Source organism: Pan paniscus, chromosome 4 (assembly GCF_029289425.2).
Source record: "Pan paniscus chromosome 4, NHGRI_mPanPan1-v2.0_pri, whole genome shotgun sequence".
In the NCBI taxonomy this organism is placed as follows: Eukaryota; Metazoa; Chordata; class Mammalia; order Primates; family Hominidae; genus Pan; species Pan paniscus.
The window spans coordinates 171,964,320-171,992,289 of NC_073253.2; the positions used below are offsets into that span (position 1 = coordinate 171,964,320).

At 50.9% G+C, this 27,970-nt stretch overlaps 2 protein-coding genes across 8 annotated transcripts in view; both read right to left on the reverse strand.

Moving 5' to 3' along the window:
- Positions 1-16: 16 nt before the first annotated feature.
- On the reverse strand, positions 17-23,897 carry HK3 (hexokinase 3). Its single transcript, XM_003806847.7, has 19 exons — positions 18,263-23,897; positions 15,063-15,184; positions 10,388-10,550; positions 10,037-10,191; positions 9,822-9,941; positions 9,635-9,730; positions 8,645-8,744; positions 8,381-8,564; positions 7,710-7,865; positions 7,333-7,566; positions 6,447-6,742; positions 6,197-6,333; positions 5,998-6,117; positions 3,022-3,117; positions 2,753-2,852; positions 927-1,110; positions 671-826; positions 281-514; positions 17-196 (listed from the first exon to the last, which is right to left on the reverse strand). Exons 2-19 carry the CDS (start codon positions 15,156-15,158, stop codon positions 52-54), a joined length of 2,772 nt encoding a protein of 923 aa, XP_003806895.1. The 5' UTR covers positions 15,159-15,184; positions 18,263-23,897; the 3' UTR covers positions 17-51.
- A 126-nt stretch (positions 23,898-24,023) lies between these two features.
- The window catches only part of UIMC1 (ubiquitin interaction motif containing 1), a 115,824-nt gene continuing 111,877 nt past the window's right edge, over positions 24,024-27,970 (reverse strand). For all 7 annotated transcript variants that reach the window (XM_008958133.6, XM_055113044.3, XM_003806848.7 and 4 more), the window contains 4 exons: positions 27,513-27,684; positions 26,104-26,167; positions 25,002-25,038; positions 24,024-24,483 (listed from right to left, as the gene is read on the reverse strand). In XM_008958133.6, the coding sequence (XP_008956381.1) occupies positions 24,273-24,483; positions 25,002-25,038; positions 26,104-26,167; positions 27,513-27,684 (484 nt within the window). In that variant the 3' untranslated portion in view covers positions 24,024-24,272. The remainder of the gene's footprint in view (positions 24,484-25,001; positions 25,039-26,103; positions 26,168-27,512; positions 27,685-27,970) is intronic.

Here is a 27,970-nt window from a genome sequence, read left to right on the forward strand (position 1 = left end):
ACCCAGGTCCAGCAAGGCTGCGGCGGAGACCTCCTCAGCCTGGAGATTTCCTCAGACACGAGTCAACTGCGCAAGGCGGCAGGCAACAGCAGTGACCAGGGCTGCACCTTTGCCGGACCCATCCTCTGACTGCAGGAACGTGACCACACAGCGAGGGGCCAGCTCCCGCACCGTGGCCGCCACCAGGCTGGAGAAGCTGTGAGAGGAGGGCTGAGGTGAGCCCAGGCCACCAGCCCCACCTGGCCACACCTCCCTCCCCAGCCCGCACACCCAGACTCACTGCGGGTGCAGCTTGTAGAGCGTTCCATCCACCCCCACAGACACTGCCAGCTCTTCCAGGCCCCGGTTCTCCCGGATCTTCTCCACCACGGCAGCTACACCCGCCCCACAGAGCTGGGCAGCCCGCTGGGACACAGCCTGGCACACCTCTAGCACCATCAGGGCGTCATCTGAGGTCAGGGGTAGCCCCAGATCCTCTAGGATGGCTCGGACCTGCCGCAGGGCCAGGCTGTCACTGGGGGCCAGGAAGGAAGAGAGCACAGGGAGGTGGGTCGTGACTTCTCCCACTTCATCCTCCAGAGCAGACCTCGTCACCACCCATGGCCAGCAATCCCCCACAGCGGACAGAAAGACCCGCTGAAGTGGGGGAGGCAATGTAGGCCTCAGGCACCTTTCGATCTCAGAGAGGAACTTGGTCTTGAAGATGTCCCTGGTCTGAAGGCGCTGGATCTGCTGGCCCCGGAAGAGAACGCCAAGGCTGGTTAAATGTAAAAGGATGTGGCGGACGATCTCCCCCAGGTACATGCCGCTGATCATCTTTTCAAACCTGCATGAACATGTGTGTGCACTCAGGGCAGAAGGCCCCACCGGCCACCATCCCCAGCACCGGTCACAGCCAGCCACCACTGCCTGGGCCCAGCCCACACCTCTGCTTGCCGGGGTTGATGGACGCCTGGTCCACACTTGCATCAAAGCGGGTGCTGAGCATGGCCAGAGAGCCATCGTCCCCAAAGGCGCCCCACTCCATGTTGATGCACATGCGGCCTGAGTCCCCAGGCACGCCCGCCATATTCCGGAGCTCCTCCATGTAGCAGGCATTGGTGCCGGTTCCTGCAGAGAGGCCAGACAACGTGGAAGCTACTTACTGATGTAGACAAGGACCCTCTGAGCACTTCCCATACCGAGAGGGCAACGATTCGGGCTCACTCTCTCTACCTCTCATGCTCACAGCCTGTCCCTGGTCCTGGTCCTCCTTCCTTCCCGACATCCCTCGTGCAGACCCTGCCAGCTCCAAGCCCTGGGGACCTTCACTGCCTTTCCCACCAACATCACCATCAGTGCATCCACCATGCCACCCCCAAGTGCTCCTACAATGCCCAGCTGTCCTGTCATTCCCCTGGGAGACATGTGACATCCCCCGCCCTCGCCCCTAGCTCTCTGCGGTTGAGAGGCCGAAGCTCCCTGGACTGGCCTGCCAGGCCCTTAATCCAACTAAGAGGTGCTGGGCCAAGAGCAGGGGACACAGAGAAATCAGAGACGAGGAGCCCCACAGTCTGGCCAGAGGTCAGGCAATGAATAGCCAGCTCTGACAGAGCCTCTGTGCCCCCGTGGAAGCACCAAGGAGAGCATCGTGGGAGCCCAGACCACGGGGCGAGTCTCTGCCAACAGGATCAGGAAAGCAACAGAGAGGAAGTGACTGAACCCAAGAAGCACAGAAAGAAAAAGGCATTCCAGGCAGAGGGCGCACCCTGGATGAGGGCGTCTCCTTCCTTTCTCTGACACAGCTTCAGCTCCAGGAAGGTGGGCTCCTTGCTGGCCCCACCTGGAGCTCCTCTGTCCAGCTGTTTATGCACACAGCAACCTGGGCATGCCTCTCCCAAGTGCCTAACCGTGCCAGGTGCTGGGTTCAAAAACCTCCCCCTCAAGAGAGGCTGCCACATGCCTCGTGTTGAGAGACCAATGCCCCAGGAGCTGCGGGATCCCTCCTCCCCAACAGGGCCAAATCCTTTCTTTCAGGGCTTTCAAGTTCCACTCATCCTGGGACCCACTCCTTCCTGATCTTGGCCTCGCTGCTGCCCACGTGTAGAATCAAGTCACTCTCTGACCGCCACGTGTTGTTCTGGGCTTAACCCTTGCTGAGTGGTCAGTTCTGAGAAGGCAGAAATTGCCTCTTGTTTTATGTGTCTTCCTATTCCTCTGTTCAGTCCCCTGTGGACACAGGGTAGGTGCTTAATAAGGATGGAATCTTGGACTGTCTGAAGGACCCTCATTGCTCATTGGTCCCCTGCCCCCGCCCAGCTCCAAACACCAGGTGTGTACCATGAGCCAGGGACCATGCTGTATTTTGTCCCCTCCCATTTCATCCTCATGATGCCTTGAGACAGGCATTGTTACTCTTATCTCCATCTTAGAGATGAGGAAACTGAGGCTCTGGTGACTTGCCCAAGGTCATACAGGTGGAAACACAAAGCTAGTATTTCCACCCAAATCTGTACAACTCCAAAGCTCAGATTCATTTATCAGATGGGCAAAGTGAAGTTCAGAGAGCTTAAATGACCATGAGTCAGTCACTGAGCTGGACTATACACCCAAGCTCCAAACTGCCAGCCCAAGAGATTGTTCCAGAGCCCTACTGGGTCAGACCAGAGCAATCCCACATCCTCACCGCCAAGGAAACATCCAACCAGAGGAATCAACAGAAGGCAGCAAATTGCCAAGCAGTAGGGGCATGAAAGGGCAGGGCCCTCCTCACCGACAATGAGGCCTATCTCGCAACGGGGGTCCTCATAGCCACAGGACATCATGGTCCCCACCGTGTCATTGACAATGGCAACCACATTCAGCTCCACTGCCTGCACACAAAAGGATGCTGCTGGTTGCTGGGCAACGCGGTCGTCACAGCAACCAGCACTGGACCCAGAGGTCTCTACCGCAGAGGGCTCCCCCCTCAGAAAGTAGGAGACTCTTTGCTCCCCTCAAGGCCTGCCACAGCCCCAAAGCACCCCTAGAACAGGCTCCTACCTGTCTGCGCGTGATGGCTTCCCGCAACAGACTCACGACGTCTTGGCCCTCGCAGTCTGATGCCTTGAAACCCTTGGTCCAGTTCAGGAGGATGCCCTGGGGTGAGACCGAGAGGAAGTGGCAGGAAGCTGGAGGCCCCTTCAGGCTCACTCTGCCTCTGCAAAACCTGCATCCATCACAAGCCTAGGCTTTCCACCCTCCCCAAGCACAATTCCTTGCCTACTTTGCTGTATGGTTGAAGGCCTTGCCCTCTGCCCGCTCCCTACTCCCCAGGAGGCTTTCGGTGTGCAAAAACCTATTAATAACCATCTAACCTACATTTTCCATTATTAGTTCCAGACAGTCAGAGGGTCTGGCCATTTTAAGACGTGTGCCCAGAAGGAATGGCCCTTTGTAATTGGGTTAGGAATTAACAGAGCTGGTAAAGTGAGTGCTGAGTGTGAGACAGGGGAGGACAGAGAAGGCTCAGAGGCCCAGATGACAGCAGATCCCACCCTTTCAGAAAGAACTCCAAGTTACTCAAGAGGAAGGAATTCTCAGCTTCAGGGATAGAGCCGTGCCAATGGGCGAGTCACTCATGTGTTCCAAATACAGGGGCAGGAGGAATGGAAAAGCCAGAACCCAGGCCCCTGGGCAGGATGAAGGCTGAGTGCCCGGATTGTGAGAAAAGGGACTTAAACTTAGTGACACGGGGCTCAACTTTACCTGGAAAGGAATGCTGTTTTCTTAGTGTGCGTCCTCTGAGGGAGGGGGCAGGGGGAGCAGGAATTAGTCTACAGCTGTTGGGAGAAAATTACTGCTTTGCTCAGAGGAGGAGCACGGAGGGTAGGTCAGGAAATCTTTGGGGCAGAAGATTTTAGAAATAGCAAGCAACATTTTCCTCCAATAACATGTCCTTTTATCCCGTTTTTTATTGTCCTAGGCTCATTGTCTCAAAAACAGAAAGCAGAGAATGTGATAGAGTGAGAGAAAGAACCCGTTTGAGAGAGACCAGGTGATGAGTAAGAGCCCTGTGTGGGCCGCTCTCCCTAGAGTGGGGAAGCGGAGGCAAAGGGGGAAGTCAGACCCAGGTTGCTGATGGCTTCCTGAGACAGGTGTCCTATGCCCTCCCCACTGGGCTGAACCCCTGTTCAGAAGGGATCTGAGAAATCTGAGAACAGAGGAGGCCTCTGCCCTCCTTCCCCAGGTAATGCACAGGAAGGTGTCGAGACTCAAGAGAGGAAGTGGCAGAGGCAAGTGCCCAAAGAGCAGGGCCCGGGGCACCTCCCTGAGTTCCCACATCCCTGCAAATTCTGCACAGCAAAGGCTGCTGCAGAGCCAAAGGGGCTCCTGGGGAAGGCAATCCCCACACTGGCTAAGTTTTCACCCCTGCAAATAATGTGGGCCCAACATTTTTTTTTTTTAAGATGGAGTCTTGCTCTGTTGCCCAGGCTGGAGTGCAATGGCACAATCTCAGCTCACTGCAACCTCTGCCTCCCGGGTTCAAGTGATTCTCCTGCCTCAGCCTCCCGAGTAGCTGGAATTACAGGCACACACTGCCACGCCCGGCTAATTTTTGTATTTTTAGTAGAGATGGGGTTTCAGCATCTTGGCCAGGCTGGTCTTGAAATCCTGATCTCATGATTCACCCGTCTCAGACTCTCAAAGTGCTGGGATTACAAGCGTGAGCCACCGCGCCCAGCCTTCAGCACAGAAATTAAGTTCAGTTACAGAAAATTAATAAGACTATATTTCTTGCCCCCACCCCGCCCCCCGATTTGCACATGGAGTCTCACCTGCTTCTCACATCTTACAAGGAATAATCAAAAGGACTGAGCAGGCTTAGCCTGGAGCAGAGCAGCCAAGCAGCAAGACTGGCCCACTGCACCATCCAAAGGACCACCGCGTAAAAGAAAGCAGAGTACAGAGTTGCATATCAGGTGGAGTGTGGTGGCTCACGCCTGTAATCCCAAAACTTTGAGAGGCTGAGGTGAGCGGATCACCTGAGATCAGGATTTCTAGATCAGCCTGGCCAACATGGTGAAACCCCATCTCTACTAAAAATGAGCTGGGCGTGTTGGCATGTGCCTGTAGTCCCAGCTACTTGGGAGGCTGAGGCAGGAGGATTGCTTGAACACAGGAGGTGGAGGCTGCAGTGAATGAGCCAAGATCATGCCATTGCACTCCAACCTGGGCGACAGAGTGAGACTTCATCTCAAAAAAAAAAAAAAAAAATGAGTTGCATATCAGAGAGAGGTCAGAGCAGGAGCAGGGGGTGAAAATCACATGGAGGCTGGTTGGAGTAGGTGAGATGAAGCTTTTCATTGATCACAGGTGTCTAAGAATGCAACTGTTGCCTTCAGGGGCAGTGAGCTCCTTGGCAAGAGGCTTTCAAGCAGAAGTTGGGTATGTTGAAAGGGAGATTCCTGGGAGTTTGGACCAGAGGCCCGGGAGGTATTGTTTCCGTGACAGGCTTCCAGTGTGCACACTGAGAAGTCCCTCATCCTTGTGTAAGAACAAGCTAAAGTGTGTGCTGAGTAGGGATGTGTGTCTTAGCCTGTGCCTGGCACTCTGCCACCCTAGTCATGCACCCAACACTGAGCCAGGCACTGAGAAGGAAACGAACAAAGAAAGGAGGAGGAGAGAGGCCAAAAAAACCCCAAGCGACCTCAAGCCCCTGCTAGAGACAGGAACAAATGCTGGTTCCTGCAGGACCCTGAGGCCCACACACCAGTGCTATAGCTAAAATGGACGATCTGTCCTCTGATCAGCCCCAGTCTAGGCCTGACCTGCTCCCAAATGGTTCAGACCCTCACCCTGGGCCTACCCTGTCTGGGGAAACTGAGGCTGTGTGCAAGCCCAGCCCAGCAGTGCTGCCACCACCACCAACCCCAGACCCGCCACCGCCCAGCCTTTTCCCCTGCCTCCTGCCCACTCCATGAAGGGTATGTGGGGGCAGGAGGCCCTTGGGAATCACTTCTCTTGGCCCTCCCTCACCTGGTCCAGGCCAAGCTGCCTACATGGGAAGGAGAAGGTAAAACCCAGTGGGAGGCTCTGCCCGCTCAGGCCCTGCTTCTGCTGGAAGTCCACGATGCAGTCCACGATGTGGTCAAAGAGCTGTGGGGCAGGACAGGTCAGGGGTAGGCACTGCTCAGCCCTTCCCCACCTCTGACATCAAGGTTCAGGCTGTGGGTACCTGCTGCCCAGAACCCTGGGCCACAGTCTCGGGAATGGAGTAGATCTCGCTGGTGATCTGCACGCCTGTGGTCACACGTACCAGGAGGACACGGAAGTTCGTGCCCCCGAGGTCCAGGGCCAGGAAATCCCCTCGCTCTGTGGGGGCAGAGACCCTCAGTGCCAGGATAGGGCTTGTGGCTCCAGCCCCAGCACACACTGGGACCCCCAGGAGCCCATGTTTCGGTCCCACACTCAGGCCAGGTCCTTACCGCTGCCATCAGGCGTGGCCCGGACGAAAGTGGGCAGCATGCGAAGGGAGGAGGCCTCCCCTCGGAGCCCCTTGGCCATGGCCTTCCGCATCTGTGCCTGAACCGCAGCCAGTTGATCATGGTTCAACCGGAATGGGGCCAGGGTCTGCTCCAGCAGGCGCCGGTGGGCAGCCAGACGGGCAGCCACGGCAGTCACCATCGCCACTCCCCGGCCACCACCATCCACAGAGGGGATGAAGGAGACATCGCATTCCGGGGCCAGGAGCATCACTGTCCCCTGCAGGACGCTGCAGAACCTACAGATACATACAGGTGCACCCGGCTTGGCCCTGGACCCCCAGACACACACAGGTGTGCACGGCTTGGCCCTGGACCCCCAGATACATACAGGTGCGCCCAGCTTGGCCCCAGACCCCTAGGGCCTCCTGAAGCCCAAGGCCCCATCACTTTTTTTATTTATTTATTTATTTAGATATCGAGTCTTGCTCTCTCACCCAAGCTAGAGTGCCACGGAGTGATCATGGCTTACTGTAACCTCAAACTCCCAGGCTCCAATGATCCTCCCACCTCAGCCTCCCAAAGTGTTGAGATTACAGGCGTGTACCACCATAGCCAGCCTCCCCTATCACTTCAATTTGAAATCTGTTCTGTGCACCAGCCATACGCCCCCGTGTCGCCATGGCCTCCACCCTTGCACACACAAAGGGAAGCATCATTTCTCTCCTTGGATGTCTTCTGGCCTCCCATAGGTCAGTCTGGCCCTCCCTCTGCCTAAGTGCCCTTCGTGTCCACTGGCTTGCACATGTGATCCCAGAGGGCCCTCTGGGTGTGTATCACACACACGTGTTCATGCCACCTAATCATGCGGATCACGTTTCCACAATACCTGGGGTGCCGCTCACACACTCGGCCTCCGGTGGCCACAGCGACCTGGAGTGTTTGTTGCTCCCGGCTGTGCTGGAGGCAGGAGAGAACAGCGGCCAGGGCGGCAGCACAGAGCTGGGCAGCCCGCGTGCACACGGCCGCACACACGTGCTGCACAAGCTCAACATCCGAAGCCCCAGGGCTCAGGCCCAAGTCCTGCAGGATAGCATGGACACGGGCTGCCCCAGTAGAGGGGCTGGAGGGGAAAGGGAAGTGGTTTGGGGCTCAGTCCAGAAGCTCCCCATCCCACTAAAGCCCCATGGCTACCTTGGGAATAGAGTATCGTCCCCTTCCCCCAAGCCAAGAATCCCTCACTAAGCCACCATCTCCCCGACTCACTCCTCCATCTCAGCCACGTGTTCCAGGAGGATGCTGCCTTGGCTCAGCAGGGCAGGGGAGGTGCAGCCGCCAAAGAGGACCCCACACCGGGCCAAGTGAGCCAGCACCAGCCGCACCAGCTCACCCAGGTACAGGCCTCCGATCATCTTCTCAAACCTGCAGGGGGAAGGGTGGCTGGAGGAAGCCTTTTCTAAGCCCTCAGTCCACCTGGCCCTACCTCCAAGAGTTCCCAAAGAAGGATTCTTTTCTTTGGGGCTCCCAAACTGGAGACTCCAGAAGCAACGAATGGCCTCCCAGAGGACAGGTGGGTGTATGCCCAGACCCCACTGCCCCCTCTGACATAGGTTACATTCAGAAGCCTCCTGGAGAAGAAGAAGGACCCAAAGGAAGGCAGAGAGCAGTTTGCTCAACCACTTCCAGCCCTCAACCCCCAAACTGTCAGGGCAGGCCAGAGTCAGGAACAGGGAAGATCAAGGGTTGACAATTCTGGGTTCTAGAACTTTGGGCCCTTCCTTCTTTGAACCTGGCCAGGGCCCCCAGATTGCTCCCTGGAGACCCTCAGAGTGACAGGGAGGGGCCTAAGGGCCTGAGAACAGGGACAGAAGGGGTTGGGAGCAGAGCAGTCATAGACAGGGCCTGGAACCAAAGGTCAGGGCCCCCTGCCAGGTCACCTCTGAGCACCAGGATTCAGGGACTCATGGTCCAGGGTGTGGTCGAAGGTGGTCAGCACTGGTCCCAGCGCCCCATCATCGCTGAAGGAGCCCCACTCGACGCTGATGCAGACGCGGCCCCGGTCTTCGTCCAGCACTGCCACGTGCCGTGCCTCCTCCATGTAACACGCGTTGGTGCCCGTGTCTGGCAGAGACAACCCTGTCAGGGCCTGCTAGCCAGGCAGCACACCCTCCACCTGTCATCACAAATGGTCCATGGCTCACCTACAACTAGCCCAACCTCACACGGCCTGACCCCCGGCTCACAGCCCATCATGGTGCCCACTGTGTCATTCACCACAGCAACCACGTCGATGCTGTAGGCCTGGATGATGAAGAAGGCAGAGGTCAAGGCTGGCCTGAGTGGCCAGAGGAGGGAATCCAGGGGATGGGCAGGGCTGGGGCCCTGGCTTTGAAGGAGATACATAGAGTCCATGAAACACATGTCTGCATGCCACACACATTTGTGCCACAGATGCTCTGGGCTCCCACCTTATAGGAAAACTTTTCCTCCAATCCCACCCTCAGCTCCTCCCTAACCCCCAACTTGCGCCCCCAGGTCACGGTGACGTCCACCCTCACCATCTCCCAGGACCAGGATGAGTTTCCTGAGACAGCACCTCCTTGAACGCTGCGCCTTGCCAGCCTCACTGTCATCCTGCCTGGCTCCCCAAGCCTGTTCCTCCCAGCACTGGCTTCTCGCCACAAGAGGTTAGCCCAGATGGATCAGCCTTTGTCCAGCATCCAGACTCTTGTGTGTGGCCTTCTCTGAGACTAGATCATCCGCCCCAGCCCCAGCCTGACTTGAAGGGAGGCAAACTCCTCCTTCAAGTCCCTGATCAAAGAGCCAGTGCTTCCTCCATAGTGCTCCCAGAGTTGTCCACGCACTCCTCCTTGACACGGACAATCTTTTATTAGAATGCTTCCCCATCTAGACTGTGAAAACCTTGAGGAGGAGGTCAAAGTCTATTCATGTTTGTTTGCCCCGGGTCCTGAATGTTTATTTGACCTTTCTTAGCCTCAGTGTTTTTTAACCTATACAATGGGAATGGTAGCAACATGTACCATGTATAGGTTAAACTGGATGGAGGTTAAACTGGATGGAGGACATGAAGAGAAGAGGAAAGCAACTCTCTCAGAAGCCCAGACCCAACACATGTGTGCCAGGCCCAGGCCAACATGGGCAGCCCTCCTGTCACCCCTCCCTCCACTCACCCCCTGCCTCCGAATGGCATCTCTCAGCAGCTGGACCACATCCTGGCCTTCCACACCACTGCACCTAAAACCTTTGGTCCAGGAAATGAGGGTGCTCTGGAGGTAGAGAAGCTGGGTTACTCCTCTGACGGCCTTCATGGGGCTGCAGCCACCCTCTACCCAGCGTCCCATGTCCACTCCACCTCACCCTGTCCAAGCCCGTCTGGTGACAAGGGAAAGAGAAGCTGAAGCCAAGCTGCAGACCCTGTTTGTTCACAGGCTGCGCATCCAGGAACTCAGACAGGCAGTGGGCAGCAAAGTCAAAGAGCTGCAGGAGAAGTGGGGGAGCTCAGCCTTGCCCATCTGAGCCCTAGCCGCCCAGCCAGGCCCCCAGACCCCAGAGGCTGGGCAGTGAGTGCTTACCTGCTGGCCAGCACCCAGCATCACCTCTTGGGGGATCACAAACTCCTGGCTTCTGGGCTCCACCCTATGCCCCTCAATGCCAGTTAGAGTCACCCACAAAACACGCAGTGAGGCCCCTGTGGCCCCCAGCTCCAGCACCACGAAGTCTCCTTGCTCTGGAGGGCAAGCAGGTCACAGAAAGCCATGCAGCTGGCAAGACCAGAGCCCTCTGCCCACTTCCCAAATTCCTAAGGCCTGCAAAGTCTGGTCAAGGGGCCATAGAGATGGGGGACAGGAATAAGGAACGTTTCCCTCCCCTAGATCAGTACCCTCTTCCAGGCCTGGCCACGCATCTCAATCTATGCTACCCACCAGTGCCATGTGGGGTGGACCCCACGTATGTAGGCAGCATCCGGACCGCAGGGGCAGGGCTGGCCTGTCCCCTCAGCGCCTGCTCCATGGAACCCAAGAGGCTGGCTTGGATCTGCTGTAGCTGTGCCCTTGTCACCTTGAACTGCTGCAGGCACTCCTGCACCTGGGGAGAAACAGGCCAACATCTGGGAAGGAGCACCATTGGGCTGGCCAGACTCCCCACCTCCAACCAAGGCAGAGGCCTGCCCTGCCCAGCCCACTCCTCGGCTCTTCATACACCCTGGCTCTCTTGCCAACAGCCTGCACCCAGCTCTGGCATCCTCAGAAGGCTCTGTCCTGGAAAAAGAACCCACCTTCTTCCTCCTCCTGCCCCATTACTCACAGCTCCTTCTCAATTTCTTACATCCTCTACCCTACCCCTCTTCTTCTTTGAATTCAGGGTTTGGCAAGACCTTCTTCCTGCCATACCACTAATGATTGCTCTCTGGCTCCCCAGGACCCACAGCAAGAGTCTCTCAGTGAGTTGTTGTTGAACGAACAAGAGAATAAACAAATGCACGAACAAACTTCAAGTGTTTCCCTCTCCTAACCCACTCTCAGACTCTGAAGCCTGAAAAAGCCCAGCACGAGAGCATTTGGAGACCACACTGCAGAGGATGGTCCTTTTTTCAGTCAGTCATCCTTCCCAAAACATTGCTCCAGCCCTCACTATGCACCCAGCTCTATTCTAAGCACCGCACACACATAACCACCCAAGAGGCAACAAATGCTTTAGATTCCAGGGTGGGAGACAGAAATTAAGCACATGAACATACAATTTGGTTCCAGTAGTGATGGTGGCTATTAAACGTAGGGGGGCAGGATAAGAAATTAGAGAGTGACCAGGGTAGAAAGAGGTATTTTTAGATATGAGTTCAAGAGGGTTTCCCTGAGGAGGTGATCTAAATGAAGGAAGGGAACAAGCCATTTGAAGATCCAGGGGAAGAGCGAGGGGATGGATTTGGAGAAGACTGATCCGGGAGTGGATCGGAGTCTGAAGGGGCAGGTGAGAAGGCAGGGAAGGCAGAAGCCAGGACACCCCAGGCTGTCACTCCACCAGAAGCCCAGTAGCTTAAGAGCCCCAGGGACCTCATCCCTGTGAGCAAATACCCTCCCCTAGATGACTCTCTCACCCATCCTTCAAAGAAGCCCCAACAGCCTCCCTGGATTCATTGAAGGGTCACAGCCCGGCAACTCCATCCTCCTCAGGCTCAGACTTTCCAAAGCCCCCACTTCCTGTCACACGGGAGTTCCATTTCAATGACCTATTGCCCCAAACTGGACACTTATCTTTGGAATAACAACTCAGGCACCTGGATAATAAGGCCGCTCCTGGGAGGAGAGGCTGGGAGGAGAAGCTGCCAGTTGAGGGAGATAAGGACAACTCAGTCCCACCTCTTGCTTTAGGAAGAGAATGGGAAACAGATCCCTAAGAAGGCGAATCATCCTAACTGGGGTGCCAGATGTCCACTTACACGTTTGCCTTACAGCACATGCTTCCAGCAGCCATGCCTGCTAGGGGTGCCCATGCCCACTCTATCTCACCCTGACCAGCCTATCTGGTGACAAGGGAAAGAGAAGCTGAAGCCAAGCTGCAGACCCTGTTTGCTCACAGGCTGCGCATCCAGGAACTCAGGCAGTGGGCAGCAAAGTCAAAGAGCTGCAGGACAGGCGGGGTCTCAGCCTTGCCCCTCTGAGCCCCAGCTGCCCAAGTGTTAGAAATATGGAAACGGAGACTCTGAGAGGGCAAGTCATCTGCAGGGCCAAGCAGCTGTGAAGGGGCAGGGGAGAATTTGAACCCATATCTATCTGAATGCAGAGATGTTTCTACGTCAATGTGAAGCTTTATAAAACCTAGAAAGTTCCCTTGAAAAGAACTCAAGGCTGATGAAAGTTGCTGGAAAGAAACCCCAGATGATCCGGCTTGAGAAAACTTACAGCTGAGTCCTCGCACTCCCTTTTTCTGGCTCTGCAGTCCTGGGAAAGTCACACCTCTCTCTGAGCCTCAGTCACCTCTTCGTGCAAAACTGAGAAAATAATAGTACTTGGAAGTCCCCCAATGCCAGGGACTATGTCTTGCTCAAGGCTACATCTGAGGGCCACGAGGAGCACCAGCTGGAAGCAGGATTTGTTGATTGGATGGTTGTGGTGGCACAAGAATTAAAGGCTGTAATGTATGCGGAAGTGCCAAGTGCCGTTGGGATGGGAGGGGCGTTTTAGTATTGCTTCATGAAAACAGTAGAGTCATGGAGAAGTCAATGGCTTGGGCAAATTGTTTTTCTTCCTTTTCCTCTTGGGCACATTGAGATGTTCGGGAGGAGAGACTAGAAGACAGCAGAACTGCAAGAAAGACAGAAGGACTTCCCTGGCAGATCCTGGTGAGGCACACACAAGCCAGGAGAAGCTATCGGAGCCACCCCCGACACCCCAGGAAGAGCAGGGAGAGACCTCAGACAGAAGAGCAAGGAGAAAGGCATTAGAGAGCATGTGAAGTCCAATGTAGTTTCAACACTGGCTCTTGTCACCAACTTGCTGTGTTGCTGGCCTGGGCCCATCACCTCACCTCTCTGAGCAAGTGACCCCTCTATCTAGCAGGAACAATAGTACCTACTTCTCAGAGATGCCATGAGGACTGAGACAACAGCAAACCTGAAGTGGAGGAACAGTGTCACACATAGGAGATGCTCAGTGGAACACGGATTCCCTGTCCTCAGAGCACAAAGCACACCCAGCCTGGAGAGCCTGACTCCATACCCTCTCTGATGACAAAGAGAAGCCTGGTGGAAGGGGTGGGGAAGGGCCTCTGAGATGGGACTGGGAACTGGCCACATGTGGTTAACTAACTTTTTTCAACCTAAGGTCATGGCAAGGGGAGCACAGGGTAAGGCCTGTGGTGCTGAGTTGGGGGTCCAGGACCATGGGAAATTTGGTGTCCCTGTGAAGTCCCCCAAAGCCTAAAGGGATTCTTTCAACCACAGGTGTATGTGATGGAGCCAGCAGGGCAGATGTGGGCCTGCACAGGAGTGTCATCAGGGAGGGGCAAGAAGCGAGGGAGGAGATGACAGCAGGTCCTAGAGCCAGTCCTGGCTGGGCAGGCACTGTGGCCCAGCCACCGCTGTCACTCCTGAGGCACGGCTGTGGGTCGGGCACAGAAGAACTGTCTGCAGCAGGGTCTGGGGTACAGGTTGGACAAGGGGGAAGTGGGAGCATGAAATGCAGTGAGGGGTAACGCCTCCACAATCTGGGCAACAAGCCTAGTCAAGTGGATGTCAGAATATGCCAGAAAACTAAAGAAACTGCAGAGAATGACTCAAGTACCCTTTAGTGGGCACCTCCTCTATGCAAGTCCTTTTTTTTTTTTTTTTTTTGACAGAGTCTCGCTCTGTCACCCAGGCTGGAGTGCAGTGGTGCGATCTTGGCTCACTGCAAGCTCTGCCTCTCGGGTTCACACCATTCTCCTGCCTCGGCCTCCCGAGTGGCTGGGACTACAGGAGCCTGCCACCATGCCCAGCTAATTTTTTGTATTTTTTAGTACAGAGAGGGTTTCACCGTGTTAGCCAGGATGGTCTTGATCTCCTGACCTTGTGGTCCGCCCACCTCGGCCTCCCAAAGTGCTGGGATTACAGGCCTGAGCCACTGCGGCTGGACTTTTTTTTTTTTTTTTTTTTGAGATGGAGTTTTGCTCTTGTTGCCCAGGCTGGAGTGCACTGCCACAATTTTGGCTCACTGCAACCTCTGCCTCCCGGGTTCGAGCGATTCTCCTGCCTCAGCCTCCCAAGTAGCTGGGATTACAGGCATGTGCCACCATGCCGGCTAATTTTGTATTTTTAGTAGAGACGGGGTTTCACCATGTTGACCAGACTGGTCTCGAACTCTTGACCTCAGGTGATCCACCTGCCTCGGCCTCCCAAAGTGCTGGGATTACAGGCGTGAGCCACCGCACCCGGCCATAGGCAAGTCCTTTATCTCCATTAGCCTTCAGGGGGTGGGGAGTATTAGACTTTATTTTCCTCCATTTTACTGATGAGGAAACAGAGACTAAGAGATATGAAATGGCTTACACAAGAGTTTCCTGCTCAAGGATGTGGTATGAGACAGCTTCTAAATCTTGGTCAAGACGACAGAAAAAGAAGAAACTCACTTCTGAGCAAGCCTCAGGCATGAGTTTGGCACTAAAATCGTCTGTGTGCCTGATTGTAGTGGCTACATTGAGGGAGACATGCAGGAGGAACTGGAGAGGCGGGAAAGGAAAGGTCTCAAGAACACAGCTTTTGACCAGATAACCCTGGGAAAGTCCACTCTAGACTGTGTCACCCACTTGGGGTGGGAGCAGCACCTGTGTGGCAAGGTGGCAAAAATGACATGTTTGGAGCTGAAATACCTCAGCTCAAGCTCCTGTCATGTCTTAAACTCAAGTCATAACACTTCTCTATATCCCTCTTCATCACCTGTAAGATGATCAGCCCAACCTTGCAGTTGTTTGGAGCATGAAAGGAGATTGTTACCAGCTCAGATATGAAAAGCTCAGTGGAAAGGGGCTGCATGGGTGAGAGCCCAGGGCCCCATGGCAGCTTCAGTCACACTGCTCTTGAAGGCCTTAGACAAGCATGAAACAGGAACCCAGTGCTGAACTTACCAGCTCTGAGCTCTCTGAGGGCCCGGGCAAGCCCTCCTCAGAGCAACTCAGGGCTTCTTCCCCCTGCCGCAACCCTGAAGACCCAATGGAGTCCATGAGCTTCCACAGTGGAAGGTGGCCACCTATGGGAGAAAAGGGACAACCTGGGTCAACCATTTACTCTATAGGCCCTAGGAGTCTGTAACCCAGACCAACTTCCTTCCTTCTGAAGGGGACCAGGAAGGAAGCTGGGAGCAGAATTCAGAACCTCCAACCATCAAAGATCCTGTAGCAGTCAACCAGAAGGCCCTTGTTTTTCACAAGCATGTCTAATGAGAGAGCACTGGAAAGGCTGATTTCAGTCCAAACGCCATTCGTTAATTCTGTCATTCATTGACATTCACCAGTTCCTGATGCCTGCTATGCTGGACGTTGTGGTACAGATGAAGCAGACCTAGGCCCTGCCCTCAGGGACCTCACAGTCTCATCAACAATCACAGTATGATTAGCACAGGCAGTGAGCAAGATGGCCACATGTAATAGATGGACATGCTGCTGTGGTTGGGAGGTCAGGGACATGCTAGAGGCTTGGAACAAAGAGGGAACCAAAGACCTGCCAGAGAAGCAGGCAGGCTGGAAAAGGGACAGCCATTGTGCCAGGCTAAGGCACATGAATTTCATCCTGAAGGCAACAGGGATCATGGACAGGGGTGGATCTGTGCTTCAGAAAGGGGTTCCACTAGTGACCTGACCTTGGACGTCATTTATGACTTCTTTGAATTTCAGCTTCCATCCATAAAACAGGAGGAAATAATATCTACCCTCACAAGGTTGTTGTGAGCACTAAATAGACTAACACCTGGGGAAATGCTTTATGAGATGTAGTGTGCAACATAAACATCAGGTGGGTTTTAACAGCGAAGTGATGCAGAGCAGAAAGAGCCCTGTACTCAGAGGTGGGAACCCTGCTCTCCACAAGGCAGCTGCACCCCATCTCAACCTCCAGGCTTTTCATCTGTGAAATGGGACCAACATGTATCAAAGGGCTGTGTGGGGCAAATGAGATCACGAGAGCAAAGGAACTTGCTCAGATGTGCATTCAGATTTATGTAGTTGAATCTGAACTGAAACTCTATGATTCTCCATTTCCTCTATAACATGAAAAGCTCAGTTCTTGTGAGGATTAAAGGAGTTAGTGGTCCTTTGCACACTGTAAGGAACTGTAGAAATGTCAGATACTTCGCTCATCCGAGCTGGAGGTGGTATTGCTGTTTCCATAGTCCCAAGGGAGCCCTCAGTGAGTCAGGTGCTCTTTAGGGGTGGGGGAAAAGGGAAACACAGCAGAGGGCCCAATATGGGAAGAGACATCTGTCCACTGAGTCACTTTACCTCCCTTCCTTGCAACAGCAGAACTTCTGGAAATATAGTACCTTCCCACCCCTACACTCACCTCCTTGCCTACTCCCACTATGCTCACTAATTTGCCCTCCACGTGGTCACTCGTGACCTCCTAACTGCCCAATCCCAAGCCTTTTCCTCAGTCCCCACCTCTGCTGCCCTCTCTCAGGCATGCAAAGCCAGTAGTCATTCTCTTTGCTACAGAATTCCCCCTGTCCTTGGCTTTCACAGCCAGTCTCTCCTAGGTCTCCTTCCTGAGTCTCTTGTAGTCTTCATCAGTAATTTCTCTTCCTTCAGACAATGGGGTTCCCAAGTTTCTGGTCATGCCCTCCCTCTACACTCCCTTTATCTCACCCATTCCCAAGGTTTCATTAATAGCTGTGTCAGGGCTCCCAAATCTACCTTTGGCCTCAGCCAAATCCTAAATCCCAGTGGTCTGTTAGACATCACTATCTGGATGGTGGAGAAGCTCCTCAAATTCAACAAAGCCACACTCATTTTTCCATCACCTTACCCCCACAAAGCTCTTCTGTTCTCCACCTTGACTGGAGACATCGAAGTGTGCTCACTCACACGGCCGTTCGGGTTGCCTGCGCGCATCTCTCACCCTCACCTCCTCTATGCAATTGGATCTCAGGCTCTCTAAGAGCTCTCCTCTGCATCCCCTCCTCCCCACTCCCACACACTGCACCAGACCATCCTCCGGCCTGATTATTACAACAGCCTCCTAACTGATACCTCTGCTTCTAGTTTCTTCACCTCCTTACCCCACCCAACTTGATCACCTCTGTACTCATGGCCGGCACAGGGTCTGGTATAGGTATGTGCTAATGTGCCTTTCCAAAATTGGAAGCAAGGGGAGTGGGTAGTTTTTTATTTAATAAAGCAACAAATCAGCTTCTGATAAATCTCCCCAAACCATACATACCTATGCTGAGTTTCCAAATCTGTCAAACAGGGGTGTGGAATCCTTGTTCTATGCTGCAGGTCTATTTCAAGGATAAAATGAGGTAACTGGGGCAATTACCTTTGAAAAGGACTAAGGGCTACACACATGGCCTTCTCAAGGCCCAGCTAGTTCACTTATTCATTCACTCACTCATTCATTCCCTCATCCATTCAATATTTATTCAGCATTTTTACATGACAGAATCTGTGAAGTAATCCCCAAGTAGCCCTACTATTTATATGCTAGGTAAATGTATTCAGCTCTGTCTCTTCCAACTGAGATTCCCTGTGGGGAGGGACATGTCTCCACTGCAGTATCCCCAGAGCCCAGGGTCTGTTTGACTAAGGGCCCTGTGGCTTCCCTTAGCTGAATGGGCTACACGAAGTGAGTTTTCCTCCTGAAAAGTACCCCAGGGACCTCTGCTGATGTTGGGAGCTGCCATCAAGAACCAGCTGGCAGGCTGGGTGTGGTGGCTTGCACCTGTAATCCCAGCACTTTGGGAGGCTGAGGCAGACAGACTGCTTGAGCCCAGGAATGTGAGACTAGCCTGGGCAACATGGCAAAACGCCATCGCTACAAAAAAATAACAAAAATTAGCTGGGTGTGGTGGTGTGTGCCTGTAGTCTCAGCTACTCCGGAGGCTGAGGTGGGAGGATCACTTGAACCCAGGAGGTCGAGGCTGGAGTGAGCCCTGACTGTGCCACTGCACTCCAGTCTGGGTGATAGAGAGAGAGACCCCTTCTCAAAAACAAAGAAAGAGAACCAGCTGGCTTAATCTTTCCAGTGTCCACTTCCCCTGGTGTGAGCCAAACAGGAGGGATGAGGACAAGACAGCTGCGGAAGGAGCAGGCAGTAATTAGACCGAAGCGCTTACCTGGGACACACAGAAGCTAGTCACTCTCCTCAGGTCTGAGCTCTTGTCTGGCAATATGAGGCACCCCAATGACCAAAAGCAACACTCAGGGGTGACCCGAGTTATAATATCCTCAAGCCCCACCCTTTTCCTCCACCACCACTTACCAAACATCAGCTAATTCAGGAAGCTGCACTTCCTTCCAAGCCTGCCCTAAGAGTAGCCCAGGCTAGGCAAGGCTGTGGTGAAAACTTGAGCAAGATGATTACCGCGAAGTGGAGTGTTGAACTGGGTCTAAGATTTTGGGCCATTCCCTCTACAATGCTGAGGGCTGTTTATTTTGCAAATATAGTGAGTTTTGAGGTGGTGGCTCGCCCCTAGAGGGAGCTGGAGGCGCCTAGCCTGGAAAGGTTATGGTAAGTACTTTTGAGCAAGAGGCAATGTGGGAGCACAAGCGGAAGGGGCTGACTCTGCCGAGAGTGGGCAGGGCTAGCTGAAGAAGCTGAGTCTTGAAGAAAGAACAGCAGTATGCTGACAAAAGTGGTCCTTGACAAAGTGGAGAGCATGTGCACAACCACAAATCACACACACACAGCAATGAGGTGCAGCTCCAGACGCCTGAAGAGGGTACACCAAGGTAGGGATATATAGTGGGAGAGGAGGTGACAGGCCGACTGCGGAGTCTAGCCTTTAGTCTGTAGGCTGCGCAGGGAGAGTAGGTTCACATCTTAGGTCTTCTCTACTGGAAGAAGGGGAGTGTTAGGCTGCTGTGGAGCTATTGGCGAACAAGCTGTTTTTCTGTGGGAATTTCTCCTCAAAGGCACAGAACCTTGGGGCACCAATGTAGAATACTAGACAGCCTGCAACAATCTTTGTTGAAGGCATGGATACACTTTAAAGCTTCAGGCTGCCTTCTCAGCAGTAACTCTATCCACAGATAGTAGGCCTCCACATGACATCAGGATGGAGACCAGAGATAGTGGCTCCTCTATCAGTAGTGGCATGAAGAGGCCGGGAAACATGCCAAACATCAGTCCTGCTGTGAAGTTTACCGGGTACCAACCAGGCATATAGGCTCTGAAAGGCAGGGAAGTGGGGGATGGGGTGGCGGACGGTAGAGTGGCTGTCACAAACAACATAACATCCTGCCTAGCCTGGGATCCTAGTCCCTCTCAACTTTGTTCAGTTGGGAGAGGAGAATGTGGAACTGACTATGAAAGGCCCAGCTGTGATTCATGCAGATAGCCTGCCATTTCTTGAGCCAGGGTGAGGATATGCCCCTGACAAGCATTGCCAGGGCTCTTCATCTGCATTTCTGGAAGGTCTGTGTCCAGACCCCAGGAGCAGGGGTCCTGGTTCCCTAGTCAGAATGCCAGGGAAAGTCTGGGTCAAGGCCAGTGGAGGGAGAAGGATAGCTGAGCTTGAGGTCTGTGGGCAGCTGGGACAGCCTGGCTGTAGCAGAGGCACTGCAGCTGCCAGCGGTTCTCTTCAGACACCAGATGGCCACTGACCAACAAAGGGAAGGACAAGTCCTCACGAGGTTCCCTCATAGCCCCTTAGTGCCAATCTCCAACTGTAGAGATGGAGCTAAGGAATGAGGAAAGGCAGTTTGCTGGGAGAGAAGTGGGCACAACCAGAGCACTGCCGATGGGCTGGGAGGTCAGGCCTTCCCTCTGAGCTTGCTCACAGGCTTCTCACCACCCACAGTGCCCATGCCAGGCACAGAGATCCTCAATAAGCTCCCCCAATTTGTTCCACACCCTTTATACCGTGAATGTGCCTTGCAGCTCTCCTACACACATCGAGCTACTTCTGTTGTGTCTTTGTTTGCACTGACTTGTCTGGAATGACCCTCCCTTTGGCCTCTCCCACCTTTTCACCTCATTTTTCCTCATCCCTTAAATTATAATCATCAACGACAATGAGGAGCCCTTCTCTGAAAAGCTCCTCCTGGCCGACCCCAGCTGAGTGTGGTCTGCTTATTGGTTCCGTATTATCATGCATGTTCTTGTATCACTGCATTTATATCTGTTTATTAAAGGCATCTGTTTATGTGTTCTTCTTCCCCATTGTACTATGGGCTCCCAGAGAATGTTTCTTATTCACCCGTGCAGCCTCAGACCTCAGTTCTGTATCTGGCAAGGAACAAGTATCAATTAATTTTTGTTAAATTGAAGAGCCCTCCCACAATCTCAATAGTCCAGGGCTGGCCAGGCATGATGGCTCACGCCTGTAATCCCAACACTTTGGGAAGCCGAGGTGGACGGATCACTTGAGGTCAGGAATTCATGATCAGCCTGGCCAATACGGTGAAACCCCGTCTCTACTAAAAATTTAAAAAATTAGCCGGGCGTGGTGGTGTGCACCTGTAATCCCAGCTACTCGGGAGGCTGAGGCAAGAGAATTGCTTGAACCTGGGAGGCAGGGTAAGTTGCAGTGAGCCGAGATCACGCCACTGTACTCCAGCCTGGGTGACAGAGCAAGACTATCTCAAAAAAAAAAAAAAAAAAAAAAAAAAAAAAAGGCCAGGGCTTTTGAAACTGAGAGGAAGTAAGCTCTTACTGTCTTCCTGGTGCATATGCTTTCAGCAGTCTTTCCACTAGTCCATCTTTCCACTGACAACTACAACCCTCTCATCCACTTACTACCTGCCTTCCCCTCCCCAAATTCCCATCTGCTAACAACCAAAGGCCAAAGCCACCCTGATTCACAGGCAAAAATGAGCTCATCCAAACCTGAAATTTCCCTTGAGTCATTAGTTTCGTGACTGAAATGAGAAGTAGGAAGTAGTGTGCTATAGTACAGAAAGCTTCAGCTCTGGGGTCAGGCAGACCTGGGTTCAAAATCCCATCTCATTACCAACTGAATGACCTTAGACAAATTTCTTATTCCTCTGAGCCTCGGTTTTCCTTGTATAAAACTTGAAGACTGATGTCTTCATAGGATTTGCTTTAGGTTAGGTAAACCCAGAGGCAGACCTAATTTGAATGCAAATAACTTTATTTGGGAAGTGATCCAGGACAGGGCCAGAATCAGGGCAATGCAAATGATATGCCTAGGGTACAGAATGTAAAGAGACCCTCTCAGGTTCATACGGGTGCCAACCTTGCACTTAGATGAACCCAAGAATAAAGGCTCATCACCCTAGTCCCAGTCCTGATCGGGAAAATACAGAAGAGGAGCTGGAAGCCAGGTAGGAAGAGAAAGAAGCCAACGAAGTGTACGTAATTGTTACTGGGAGCTTAGAGAGGTTCACTCCCACAGGGAACCCTGAGAAATAGGTAGAATGTGCCTTAGAGTTGTCCCTCACTGAGTGAGGAAGCTGGGGTATTTATCCTCCCACTTCCACTGGCTGAGAGCTGTCCCAGGGGCACTAACTCCCTGGTACTCTCAGCTTGTGTCAACACAAACCAAGAGAAGTCCTCAGGCAGAGTCTCAGGTACTTGCAACAGGACTCTGTGGGTATACAGCAGAATGGCGAATGCCTGGGGAAAATGGGCGAGGAACAACCTCTGCTGGGGCTGCTGTAAGGACTAAATGAAAAAGCACAACTACAGCGCCTAACAAAGAGAAGTCCCCCTCTATCTCTTTCAATTTACGGCAATAGCTTGTGAAGTTTATGGAGCTTCCCAGCTCTCCGTGAGTTGGCAGCATCAGAACAGCTGTTTCTCATCTTTCAGAAGTAAAAGAAATCCAGGGGCCCTAGGAGAGCTCTAGATGCCCAGGACCCAAGTTTCCTGTGGAAGCCTGATGGTTGATGGAGCCTGAGTAGTCCCTCCTGAGTACACACTCCTCTGAAAACTATCTCCTCTTGCATCTGCACCCGTCCCCCATCCCTCCACCCCTTAGTGCAACATCATTTGTGACACATAGACTAGCATCACATTAATAACTGCTGCCACTAACTCATTCTTCTATGTGATGACACTGTGCTGGAACAAAGCTTTATCCACATTATGGTAATCCTTAGAACCCTGTTAGTATGATTTTTTCCCATTTTATGGACAAGAAAGCCAGGTCTCAGAGAGGTTAACTTTTATCAGAAGCAGGGTGCAGATGTAGGCTGATCTCACACATTTTATACTTTGTCTCTTCACTCTTTCACTAATGCTCCTCTCATAGGATCACAGCATGGGGAGAATAAGACTGTGGGCAAACAAGACGGTTGTAAGGAGGCGATGGGGGAAGTGGGTAGCTGTTCTTCCCTTGACTCCCCATTAGCTAATAATTAAGCCTGTGGTTCCTGGTCTGGCTGATCCATACCCTCCTGCTGCTGACTCACGTCTTAGGGAAACTGCTCAATTTTAAGCTAAATAATTCACTTTCCAGAAGTACCCTTTCCCTTTTCTTATCTTCAGGCAAACAGATACACACACTGTCCCCTGTTTACAGAGCGCTACCTCCAATAAATTGCCATTTAATGAAAGAGAAAACAAGCGAGAGTTAAGCTTATGGGACATAACTGATAAACTACTTTTCACTAGAAGAAAAACAGGAAAATAATCAATACTGGAGTCAAAATATAGCATTTTCTTCAGGAATGAAGAGTAGGGGCACTGTGGTTCCACTGCCATGGACAAAAAGTGGCTTGTTACTCTAAGCCTTTGCTTCCTCATCTGGAAATTGAGATGATAATACCTATACCCCATAGGGTTGCTATGAGGATTAAATGAAGGCCACATACATTGCCTGGACCATAGTAGTTGCTCAAAAAATAACAGCTATTTCTTATGTGCTGCTAGCCACTAGGTCAGTGCCATCCAACAGCAAGACATTATCTATGGAAGGAAAAGACAGTGAGACTGCCATCTTGCCTTCTTCTAACTCAAAAGGTTGTGTGCAAAGGGACCTAGGCAGGAACAAGGCCTTAATGTTTGTGCTGTGTCTTCCATCCCAGCTATCTGCTAACTCCCCAGTCTAACACATACCTCATTTTCATGTTAAAAGAAAAGATAACTTTGGACAAAATCAGAAGTTAGGAGAGTCTTGAGTGTGCCTGTTTATCCTGTCCCAAGATCCTTTCCTGGTCAACAGCCACCTCCCCTAGTTTTTCATTACATCTTCAAATCAGTTTTGGCCAAAACTAGCATTCTTCACATCCTTGTTTGGTCGTCTCCTTCAGGTAGCTCCTTCTGCCAATTGACATCCTCTCATCTTCGGAGTCTGCACATGGCATGCACCGAGAACAGACCACATCTCTGTTCTGCACTGGAAGCTCCTAGGCAACACGGTGAGGAATGTGCACTATGTTAGTAATGTTACCAAAACAGAAGCCATGTCCTGTTGCTGCTAACCTTTGGCATCAAGAGACCCAATCTTGATTTGAACAGATGAATATGCCTGGCATCCCCACTGGTTAATCTATTTAGAAAAAATAATTGCATAGGCATCTAATAACAGAGTGTTCACTTGCACATTCCTGGGAAGAATGGCAGGACACATCCTTCAAATGTTCTATGCTCAGGCTGAGAATTCCACTGTGTGGGTACAAGATGAAGGGACAGGTCACTGAATGGTAGGGATAGCAGAATAGGTAGTGGGAGTCAATGCCCCTGGCACCTCCCAGAATTATGTCAGAAACAGTCAAGGGAGTAACCAGTGTTCGGAATTGTGCAGTACACATTAAGTGAATATATACATGGTATGTCAAGGATCAGTAATGGCATTCATTCAGCATGTGATTTATGAGTCTAATAAACTACCTCTATAATGAAAGTATCCCCACCCCAAACCCTGCAACATGAAGGAAAAAAAATTAAAATTTCCATCTATTGAAATAAGATTTCGTACAAACATAAATATATTTAAATTTTTTAACTGTAAGTAAATTCAAACAAACTGTTATAAAACAGAATACACAGTTGTCTGCATAGATCATAAAAAACATAAAAACCAGAATGCTGAGTGGGTGCTGGTGGTGAAAACTGCAGGGCTAAAACTTGCTCAACAATGAACTAGGGACCACTATGGCTTAATGAACATGGCCCACCCCTCCTACTAATGGTTTTGCCAACTTTTGGACCCTAGAAATTCAGAATTTTCTCCTTCTTCCTCTGCCAGCTTTGGTCCGTGTCCGACTACCTGGCTGGACAGTAACTTGCTTTTTAAAGTCCACTAAGCAATCTGTGGCTTCTGAAATGGAAACAAAAGACTTGACGGGAGATTCATTTAAGTCACGACGTGTGAAAGAACTCTGCATCTCTCTGCTGCAGCCTGCCTCTTCCATCCCTGGTGAAGGCACCCTAGAGAGAAGGAAAAAAATTCAGATTCAATATACACCTACTAAGCATCAAGGACATGCTATGCACTGTATCAGGGGATTTTACATATCAGGGGATTATGAGTACAAATAATCTTTGTAATAATCCCACCACATATCATCACTCTGTTTTCACAGATGAGGTCACTGGGTAAATCATATACTACTTAAAGCTGGCCATTGAGAGAATGAGAATTGAGATCCAAATTCCCAAGCTGCTTGAGAATCCAGGTCAGAAAACCAGGGTTGGATGGGGATAGAGAGGTACAGAAGAATAAGACATAACTTTCACTCTGCTTGTTTTAACACAATGAATGAATTGAGCTATCCAATCTTTAGCTAAACGGGGAGCACAGAGTCATACTGAGAGAGAGGTCATAATAGTTCCACAGTGATTTCTACTGCAACAGTTTGAGTATCACACTACACACAGAACACAGGACAAGGCCTGCACTTTTCAGAAATGCTGACAGCCACAATTCAGTGCACAATCCAATTCACCTGAAGGCTCCTGTTTCTGAAGACTTGATGTCTGCATCTGTGATATGAGAGAAAAAATAATAATGTTGGTAGTAGTGTTGGTAATCACAGCACTTCTCACTGATCTTTTGCTTCCTGTGCTCTAGGCACTGCTTCTCATCAGGCCTATCCAGGTAGCACAGATCCCCAATCCCCTAAACCCACAGAATGTGAGCATTAGTGTCCAACAGACTCAGCTGCAGGGGCACTCAGATGAACACTTTTGAATGAACAACCTCTGAATAAATCTACTTCAATTCTGGACTTGAGAAACAAGGAAGTTGCCAAGGGAAATCTGCCACCTGCGGAGATTCACAAACTGGTGATCTAGAGACAGCAGGATATGAGGCTGGGAGAGGCTGCCTTTTCATAGTCATCAGAAGGCATAACAGATTTGCTTGGTGGGAATGAACTATTAGAACTAGATGGTAAGCACATCTCACCAGGCTTAAGCAAAAGCTCCTCTTCCATCCACATCTGGTGAATTTTAACAATAGCGACTAATAACAACAGTAATAATAGCAGCTAACATTTATCAAGAGCCTACTTATGCCAGGGAATATGTTTGGAGCTTTACCAGATACAATTCTTGCAATCTATGAGGTTTGGCATTACTAACTCCCTGCAATGGTCTTAACCAATCCACTCTACTGCTCCCTAAATACTACGCACAAACGCTCAGGATCGCAGGTTGCGACACTAAGATAAAGGTAACATATGAATGATGCACAAAACAATAGGAGGAAGCAATAATGTCTGCATATCTAGTTTTCTGTGCCTGTTCCTTTAGAAGGTATACTTGGGGCTTGTCGTATTCCCGTGTTTTGATAGTGTTTTTTCTGAGTTCAACAGGCTGTCCTGATCCAAGGATTTATAAAGCCTGAAATGAAACACAGGATGAATAAGACAGCATATTGCCCCATCTTCCTTAAGGAGAGATAACCTAGATTGAGTCTAAAAGGCTGGCTGACTGGATCACGTGTGTACCCAGATAACCCCAGCAAATAGTCAGGGGGCTGGCAATGGCTATCTTCACTGAAAGGCCTTAGGCAGAAGCCCAGAAAACTGGTCCTGGGGTCCTCACCTGAAGTCTTGTGCTCAGACTGTTCCAAGAAACTAAGGAGTCGGCCTTCACTGTGGCCTTTTTCCTGTAACAGAGAAAAATAGATGAAACGGTTACTTCATGTCAGAGTCTAAAATACAACTTCCACGGCCCAGATCACACGTGTTCATAGAAGAGAAAAGGTGTGGGGGCCACAGCTCTAGGGAAGTCTTTTGCTTTCTAATAAACGAGGGTTTCACAAGTGAAAAAGCAAACTATAATGAAGAGAATACATCGCTATGCCCAGAGTATCATGGATTTAAAATAGAAAATAAATTTTAAGGTAGTGTCTACAGGCAGTGATCCCAGAATAAACTGGCTGTATAAGTAAGTGCTTACCTATAAACCATAACTCCAAATCTCCGCCTCAAAATCACCCCATTCACAGAGAGGGGTCTCTTTCTTCTGGCATGACAGACAATGGCTTCCCCATTTTAGTGTGTACAGTGACTCCTTTGTCGGTAACCTTAGAATATGGAGCTGCTGCTTTATCTTTCATCTCTAAGCCAAGACTTGCTCTTCCTGATCTCTAATTACAAGGCCCCAAAAGTACATCCATCCTTCCCAGTGACCAGGGCCCAGACCCGGCAGCTTCCTAAGGAGTTCGACAGAGTTGATCTCACATATATTCTTGGCAGTGGGATTATAAATTGGATATCCTTTCTGGAAAGCAATTTGGCAGGTTTCGAGACACTTTAAAATTTGTACATCCACTGACCTAATAGTTCCGTATCAGAAAATGTATTCTAAGGAAATCATCAGTGGTACAAAGACTGATTAATGTTTTAAATACAATCTTATAACACAAAAGAACCAAAATGTCCAATAATAGGTGTATGGTTAAATGACCATCTGTGTGATATAAACATTAACAGTAATTTTTAAAAATAAAACCCAAAATGATGTTTACACTACACCTTAAGTTTTCATAAATGCAAGTGAGAAAACTACCTATCGAGTACTACACAGAATATAGTATACACATAGTACTAGATATATAGTATGTTGTGTGTGTGCTTATTGCATATATATTGAGAGAGAGAAAGGGGGAGAGGGAGAATAGTGTTAATTACATTAACAATGCATAGAAAAAAAGACCGGAAGAAAATAGGCCAATACATTAAAGGTTATCATCTTTGAGTAGCTAAATTATAGGTGATGATTTCCCCTGATTATTTATATTTTTTTGAACTTTCCATATTTTCTACAATGAACATGTATTACTTTTTAAATTAAAAGGAAAAATAATTTTAAAAAGCACAAATCTTGTTTCAAGATAAATAGAGGTAAGAGGGGAGGGAGAAGAGGGAAAAGCCAGAACAGAACTGTGGCCTCTTACAACTGACAACCAGGAGGGTTAGGTGGCCTTTCCCAAAACATTCTACACATACCTTTGGGTTCTTCAGCCTCTGCTGCCACTTCCCCTCCACAGTTGAAAATGCTCTTCCACCCCCTTCAGGTCCATCTCCTTGGTCAGCCTTTGCAAGCTGGAGACAGGAGTCCACATGACACTGATACTCTCTAAATGGGACCAGGGATTTACAGAGGTAACACTTCTCATTCCTATCCAATAAGAAAAAAGGAAGAAAACACAGTTTTAAGATGCGCTTTTGCCTCTGGGCCCCTGGATATGTCTCAAATTGTGTTTTTACGTCGCAAAGTTATTCTATGGAGGAGACCTATCAACCAATGCAGATTCACTCAGCAGGATCACCAATAAAACTAATCCAACGCCAATCAAAAGGACTGAGTGATTAGCAGTTTTCCCTGGCTGTTTCTCTGTACCCTGCTGTTGCAGCAGTGGGATGGTAATGAAATCAGCTCTTCAAACTATCTCAAACAATGCTGA